Source organism: Melopsittacus undulatus, chromosome Z, assembly GCF_012275295.1.
Source record: "Melopsittacus undulatus isolate bMelUnd1 chromosome Z, bMelUnd1.mat.Z, whole genome shotgun sequence".
Lineage (NCBI taxonomy): Eukaryota > Metazoa > Chordata > Aves > Psittaciformes > Psittaculidae > Melopsittacus > Melopsittacus undulatus.
Genome location: NC_047557.1, coordinates 56698322 through 56706809, shown reverse-complemented (window position 1 = coordinate 56706809; position 8488 = coordinate 56698322). Strand labels below are relative to the sequence as shown.

Genomic DNA, 8488 nt, shown 5'->3' with positions numbered 1-8488 from the left:
TCTTTCGATGCTCTAGGCAATGGACATGAAACAGAAACAGGAGCACAAATTCCCATTCCAATATGTGTCCACTATGACTGCACTGTTCCATCCTCCTCTTCCAATGGAACTTGCTTTCTAACACAATGCACATCTCATTTTTCCCATTCACAGTGCAAAATCAATCACAACCACAGTTTCTCATACCACTAAATACCAATACACTGTTTCCTTCTTTCCTGTGGGAGCAGATTACAGGCTAGAATGTTCAGACAGCTAGTTTCAAAGTGATGGAGGCTGCTGTCAGGGGATTACCCAGCAAAACCATACCAACAAGTAACACTGGGAGCTACTTTCTCCCCTAGTAGCTGGTCAACCATTCTTATGTATCATTCCTTAAGACAAATTTTTTCTTTTTTGTATTTTTCCTGCCACTGGTGGGGAAAAGATACCTCCTAATAAAGTCTGAGCTAAGACACCCACAAGGCCAAAGGGGCATACTATCTCTTTCCTTCTTTCTAAAAAAATGACCTAACAGACTGAAAGCAGGATGGATGCTGGGGTTAGTGAGTAGTTAGTAAGCAGGACTTGAGAGACGACCACTGGGAAGGACACCTGGCATCAAACTAAATGAAGCTCTGTTGGGGTCCTGACGAGTCACAGAAGTGCTGGTGACTGCCTTTTGGGTGGCAGAGGCTTTCTTACCTTCCAGCCAGTATGTTACCATGTCTCCTTTCCCCTAAGGAAGAAAATGAGTCATGGGGTTATAATATTACCCATCATCTATGTAATAATCTTATTACAATTCACATAGAGTCCCCAAAAGAAGCTGATGTGCGTGTTAGCCATTTCATATACAGGAAAACTGAGACATGAATCTTAGTTAACAGACAGTGGCAGCACTACCAACTAAAACAGTTCTTTGAAGTCCCATCCAAAACTGGGTCCAGAAGTATGTTCATCCTCTTATGAAACTCTTATGATGATTTCAAATAGTTATGGCAAAGTGACTTGCCACACAGTAGTTCCAAGTTTGGCTGCATACTTCACCTCTGACTTATCAGGGTTATCCCATGAAAAAAGCAAATGGAATTAGTCCAGATATAAAACTTGGGCCTTCTCTCTTCAGGGATAGGAAATAGTCTAACCCAAGGGCTCTGAGGCAGAGAGGACTGTATGGGTTATAATTCAGGGACTCCAGAGTACTTTCACACTCTCCTCTCTGAAAGCTGAATATAAATGTTGCATACACACCTTGACTTGTAAATTTCCACGACATACTAATACATACTCTCCAATCTGCTCCAACAGTTGGTATGTACTTGAACTGCACTGTATTTTAAGAGCTGGAAAGAGAGACAGTTGTAGTATTATTGCAAGAATTTAAAAATCTGAGACAGGCCTGGCCCCCTCTGTGTGCCAAAGGCTTCAAGACTCATTAATGAACTCGCCTTAGTTTTGTTATGTGTTTGCTGTCCTTACTGTTATTTGAAATGTTCATACACAAGTTCCTGTATCCTGGCCTATTTGTGAGAGCATCTCAGGACAAACATACAGCTGTTAACAAACACTATTCTTTACATCCTGCATCTAATATTATTTGTCTACTTTTCACAGCTGCCTGGCTGGTATTACTGATGAGCACCCTTTTCACAAAAAATAAAATATTAATATAAAATAAAAATTTTAATAAATTCAGCTGGATTCCATGGAGGAACAGAAACAGTGAACAGGCCCACTTACCTCTTATTTTATCTGATGCTCGATTTTTATTATTTTTTTTTAGAAAACTTCAGAAACATGAAAATCCCATTTTGAGATTTGGGGAATGAGAGGATCTTGTTACAAAGGCTGTAGAGAATATCACTGGTATAATTTGCTAATAGGCAGACTGGACCAGAAATCAACACCCTCCTTATAGGATTTGCAGTCATTTAAACAGCACAGGAATCAAAACTCAGAATAACATTTTTCCAGAACTCATTTAGGGATAGTCAAAACCACATGTGCAGTTTGCTCCTTGTTACCTTCACTGGTAGATTCCATCCTGGAAGCTGTGTTCACAGTATCTCCAAATAAACAATATCGTGGCATTTTGGTCCCAACAACTCCAGCTACAACTGCCCCTGTTAAAGAAAAAAAATAAAAGCAAGACATCTGTGGCTAGAAGTCACATAATCAGTCATAAAATATCATGGCTGCATCCACATTACCTTGTATCTCGTTCATTAACAAGATAAAAACTGAGTGTCAGAATTGTCTTCTATGAGTTATACCTCTAACTTTAGAAGGCTTCCAGAGTCATGGAGGAAACTGAAAAAGCACCTCAAAAGAGGATGGTGGAGGAAGTGATGATGGGGTGTAGGTAGTGTGCATGAATTAAGCAACCTTCAGATCCATGTTTCAACATGACAACGGGATATTTTGAGGGGCAGTGAGATAAGAATGTTGCCAATAGCACCTGTGTACACAATGCTTACTAATCACTTAGAAGAGCAAGAACAGGAAGTAACCTAATGATGATAATTGCAGAAAATGAGCATTTTGATTCCTTCATGTCAGCCACAGGGACTTTTAAAATGTAGAGATATGATCTCCTGCTGAGACAATGTAAGTCACTTAATTTGCAGATGCTGTGCTGCACAGCACACACCCAGCTCTGACTGTCTATCAAGGATTTGCAATCACACATCACCTTACATCAGGAAGCTGAAAATCTGAGAGTGAAGGATAGATCAAAAAGCTAAGAAGCACCTCATAGTTTTTGAGAGAACAGTTGAAAAGGACAAGTAACAGACACAGAATGGAAGTCCTCACTGAAATCAGAAAAGGCACTTGGGCCATGTTATGTTTCCAATGCTGTATTTTGTGTTGTGTTCCCAACATTTGAGTTATCCAGTAATTTCTTCTGTTGGAATAAATTCTGTTGGAATAAATTACTATGAGGAGCTCCATCCCATGCCAAGAAATTAACTTTATTTTTAATGGAGAGGAAATGCTACTCCAGAAACATTTGTTAAACCAGAGGACTCTTGCAGCCCTCTCAACATACCTGAATGGATCCCTGCTCTTATCTTTAAGAGGGTGTTGGGCTTGTGTGGAATCCTAAAAGTCTTGCAGACATCCAGAAGGTCTAAAGCCATGCTTGCAATCTCACCAGCATGAAGGATCCCATTCTCTTTGGGTACTCCTGATACCACCATATCTTAACACAACAATGCAACTGTGTTAACGTTTGGCATTACACACAGATTTACCAAAGGATGCTGTCCAAGCTAGAAAAAAATAAAGCCCTTTTCCCTCATATTCTGTGGCAAAGTTTTGCCTGCTGGGCAGAGAGAGCCAGAAACAAATGAAGGATGGGGCAACAGCTCACGTGTGTAATTAATTATGACAAATGGCTGAGGGAACTGGGCTGTTTAGTCTGGAGAAGAGAAGGCTCAGCAGGGACCTTATCACTTTCTACAACTACCTTAAAGGAGGATTAAGTGAAGAGGCCACTGGTCTCTTCTCCTGTGTAACAAGTGATAGGACAAGAAGTAATGGCCTCAAGCTGTGCCAGGGGAGGTTTAGACTGGATGTTAGGAAAAGTTTCTTCACTAAAAGGGTAATCAGAGATTGGAACAGGCTTTCCAGGGAAGCAGTGGCATCACTGTCTCTGGAAGCATTCAAATCTGTCTAGAGGAGGCCCCCAGTGACATGGTTTAGTGGTGGACTTGGCAGTCCTGGGGTAATGGTTGAACTTGCTCTTAAAAGTCTTTTCCAACCTAGTTGATTCTATGGTTCTATGATTCTACACCAGCTCTGAAGAATGTTGGATTTCCTTCTTACTTAAGGAACTTACATAAGATTTATTCCCTTCTATCCTTTCTTTCTCCCTCCCTCCATTGAGGATGCTTGAAGTGGGACAGGTAGTGGGAAGTGACTGTTCAACACCTTTTGTCTTTGGACAGATATTATAAAGAGAGACAATGATTCCCACTAGGCATTTTCCTGTGCTTCCTGCACTGACTCTTATTGTGTAGGACAAGAAACAGATCTCTTCAGGATCTCTTGGGTGCATTTTTTCAGGAATTTTATGCTCCAGAAAATGCTCAACCTTGAAACAGAGAAAAAAAAAAAAAAAAACAAACCAAAAAAACAAAACCAACAAAAACTGTTGTTTTGTTGTTTTGTGGGTTTGTTGCTTTTTTTTTCACATCTCTTGTAGGATTTCCTGTCTGTCTCATCCAAAAACTTCTAGATTCTGCTAGCTTTTTTATTAAAATCAGTTTTAAAGGTAGTCAATCCCCAGCAGATTCCCCTGGTAGCAAACAGAAATAAATCTTCCTGAAAGTCCAAAAAGAAGAGGTAGCCAAGCCCCCACAGAATATAAAGAAAGAGAAAGCTGGCATGTTTTTTGTCATAAAGGTTATGGAATGGCATGTGTGGTCCCATGTAGAAAGTGAGTTTTTCAGTTGTGCTACTGTGAAACATAAGTTGCGAACTTGAATTAATCTGTTGCCAAGGTTTAAAGTCGGACATTATGGGTCATAGGAACCAAATAAACAACAGAAGTTGTTTAGTCAACTCATTTGTCCCATCCACAACATTTATCAATTGTAGAAATTATGGAAGGTATGCAGGAAAATGTTCCTGCAGTTTGTTTGGGGTCTGTGAGGACTTCTCCCCTAACTCTTTTGTGTGGTCTTCCCACTGGTAATAAACTTTCTGAATCTCTTTCATCTGTTCTTCCTTGACAGCAAATCAGTATCTATTCTAATGAAATAAATACCCATGCCCCATTATTGTCCACAGCTTAAGGAACTTACAGGCATCTCCTATTGTCTCCACCTTATAGACATCATAGTTATCTATGATTTCATCAAAAGTGGTATAGAGCTTGTTCAAGAGATCTACCACTTGGTAAGGTGTGCTGCTGCTGGACAGCTGAGTGAAGCCAACAATGTCACTGTTAAAACACAACAAAAAGAATTTATCAACTATTTTAACCATTGCAAATTGGTAATCCCAAACACACAGTAATAATTTGTCGGTGGAATTACAACTTTTTCAGTGGTTCTTTCACTAGGGATCTTACAGAATAGTTTTGTCTCCAGATATGTACTTACATGGAAAAGAGACTCCTTCCATTTAAAAGGACTGACTGACCTAAGTCTTTTTGCTTACAAATGCAGGAAACCACTTTTTACAGATAGACTTTTTAACAGACTAAGTTGTCTTCAATTCTGCGTTATGTGTCACTGAAAAAAAGAGAATTTTATAGCTGTTCATTTATGACAGATGAAGACATGCAATTGATATGTTGCTTCATGCATACATAACAAGTTGTAGACTGTAAATCCATGTGGAGTCTAAGGACAGATACGTTTCCTTTACACAGCCAAATGCTGGAACCTTTACTTAGATCTATCTTATGAAATACACATGCATGTGTGTGTAACACTCATAAAATGACATGTTATTCTGTGCTACAGCCCAACAGTAATCTCATTTTTTACTTAAGTAATTATAATGAAAAATGGAGACATGAAAATTTTGCAGGACACTCATTTGCAGAGTGAAATGTTGCTACCAGTACAATAAATGGCAGCGTAGGCAGAAAAGATGTACTCAGAAATTATGTACTCTACTATGAGTCTAGAAGTCTCTTCAGTAAGAGTCAGTTCTAATCCTGTCTTTCATTTTTGTTTACCTGAAAAAGATGGTGGCACTTAAGTAACTTTGAGCTTGTGCATGTTTTCCCTGCCTGAGATCATCTGCTACTTGCTTCGGCAACATACCTGTTGTAGAAAGAGTACTGTTACTCTTTTGACAGGGATAAAAGCATACAATAAACAGAATACGTTTGTTTCAAGGTATAAAAGCAATATTTGTAAATGTGAAATATCCTAAAGTTGAAAGCACCAAAATCTGCTCTGTTGTAGTGTGAGAATTCACAGTAAATCTCGTTGATAACAAGTCCATATTTTTCAGATGAGCCATAAACTTCAGTTCAAACAAGCTATCTATACTTTCCAAGCAAAAGTAAGGTTAGAATCTAATAGTGTGACTTGGGGTATTACTATTTCTTTGTCAATTCTTTGCTATTATTTTCTTCCTGTGTTAAGTTTGCTTACTATCTTTAATCTGATTTTTTTGATATGCATTTTTCTTATCTTGCACTTTCACAGCATTTTCTTTTTTTTCTCCTGGATGTTATGCCTGTTCCTTTAGACCTTTTTTCTTGTAGAATTCCAGAAGATACACTAACATCAAAAGTAACCTCAGCCCAAAAAGCAATTTTCCAACATATATAAGTGTACCAAAGGACTGCCATGCAAGATCAGAATAAGATTACTATGGATTCTGAAGTCATAGCTCTCAGACAAGTGCACTAATCTTTAGGGGGAAATTATTAAAAGCACCTAAACATCTTTCCAGCTTTGCAAGGAACAAGACTGCTATTACATTGCCAACTAAAAGTTATCTGTTAAAGAATCACCTATCAAAGGGTTTCCATTTGTAATTAAACAGTTGAAATCGGATTATTATTAAGAATACCCAGTATTTTTGCTATATAACATACTATACAACAGATGATCAGTCTTCTGTTTTTCATGCATTAAATCCTGGGTTCTCTCAGAAACCAGTATCTCCAGGTGTTTGCTGTATTTCTCCATCTAAATAACATAGAGAATTACATAAAATAATTATTTTACTGAAACAGGTTCATAGTTGGATAAGATTTAAACATTTGAACGATCAAGGCCGGGTTGGATGAAGCTTTGGATGATATGTTTTAGTGTGAGATGTCACTGCCCATGGCAGGGGGGTTGGAACTAGATGATCTTAAGGTCCTTTCCAACCCTAACTGTTCTATGATTCTATAACTCTATGATTCTGCTTTCAAAACATTCAGATAAGCAATTGCTCAGGTCTGAGATGATTTTTTCTTACAAATCCAAAGATCAGATTTCTCCCTAGGTAAATTAATGATTCTAGATTTGAGATTGTTGCTTACATGTAAGATGGTAGAGGCAAATTCCAGGCTTTTTAAAATCTGTTTAAACATTAGGGCTCAAATTAAATGCAAAGACCAAGAGGCAGACATGAATTAAAATATGTTACCAAAACCAAATATACAGAATTCTCAAACTTTTATCAAAAGCTCAAAATGCTGTTTCATAAATTATCCTTCTATGTTGTGTTTTTTGCATCCTTGCTCTGTGTGATGCAACAGGCTGTGGAGACAGGTCTCTTTTCTATGATGAGGTTCTTAAGATACCCTGCTAAGAATCCATCTCTAAACATGCTGTTTGTGGCATTGAAGGATTCTGTTTCCCAAGTACCGTAAGACCAATACCAAGACACTTGGAAAAAGGTAATACGGTTATCTGTGAGTGCATTAAAACCCAAACATTTTACTGAAGAAACAAAAGTATTAAACCCCCAAAAGCTGAGAAAGTTAAGAAAAAAATGACAGAAATAGAATGAGAGGGAAAGCTTATTCTCAAGCAGAACTGCAGCTACAATCGCCCATCAGAGGTAAATTAGTTACTTTGGATTTTCTTATCAAACAAGGGGTATGAGATCAAAACACAGATCTGAAGGACAGATATGAAAGTTATTGCAAGTGAGCAGGTTGACTTGGATTGGATTAAAAACTAGATTTACCAGAGTCATCATCATGTCAACAGGGCTAACTTTATTCGGATTCATCTTGCACAACATTTTCTTGACTTGTTCAAATGTAGGCCTTTGGGCTGGATTATTTTTTCTGCACTTTCTGATTAACTGCAGCAGAGAAAGACAGTGAGAAAAGCAAACAGCATTTTGTCATTCTAAGCATAGGCATCGTTTCTAATTAATACTATTATTTTCTCAGTGCAAACTGTGCATGTGAAACTCTGTAGCTGGTGAAAAGTGGCTGGTCTATAGTGAGGTCTCTGGAGTTCTGTAGACCTATGCTGAATTAAGGATATTAGTTCATGAAAATGATGCTGTGGGAAATAATGGATTAGATGACAACATTATTTCTGCCGAACTGCTTAATTTCTTGTCTTGTGCTTTAAGACAGGGTTATGCTGTTGAAGTCACATACTGTTTTCAGACTTGTCTGTACACAAAATGCACAAAAGATTAAGATTTCAACTACCCCTTAAGAATGTTAGATCTCAACTAAAATCCAGTGCTGCTGATGAAAAGTTAGCTGTATTTTGGGTGCTACAAGCCACCAAAGATTAATTATATAGCTCTTAAGCTGGAATGAAGATGCCGCAGTCTTGTGATTTAATTGAACTGGGAAGGAGTGTACTTTGTTTTATTAGACAGCTTGAGGCTACTAAACACGTAGTCCTTTTTCATGAGAATCAAACCAAACTCATACTTTGTCTGAGACACATGCTTCACCGCTTGGAAGTCCTTTGCCAGTAATCTAAATAGATATTACTGATACAAAATATGTACGGAACTAATCACTTTAAATAAAGTTAAAAGCTCAAACTCCAATGATTTAATATTAAAAACA

The 8488-nt window shown here is 37.9% G+C and overlaps 1 protein-coding gene across 1 annotated transcript in view; it reads right to left on the bottom strand.

Annotated features, from left to right (window-relative positions):
- Nucleotides 1–553: 553 nt before the first annotated feature.
- LOC101876916 (atrial natriuretic peptide receptor 2-like) overlaps nucleotides 554–8488 on the bottom strand; it is a 42681-nt gene continuing 34746 nt past the window's right edge. Inside the window, 8 exon segments of the mRNA XM_013130505.1 lie at nucleotides 554–718; nucleotides 1234–1325; nucleotides 2007–2105; nucleotides 3032–3184; nucleotides 4791–4930; nucleotides 5675–5762; nucleotides 6548–6641; nucleotides 7636–7755. Of these exon segments, the coding sequence (XP_012985959.1) occupies nucleotides 554–718; nucleotides 1234–1325; nucleotides 2007–2105; nucleotides 3032–3184; nucleotides 4791–4930; nucleotides 5675–5762; nucleotides 6548–6641; nucleotides 7636–7755 (951 nt within the window).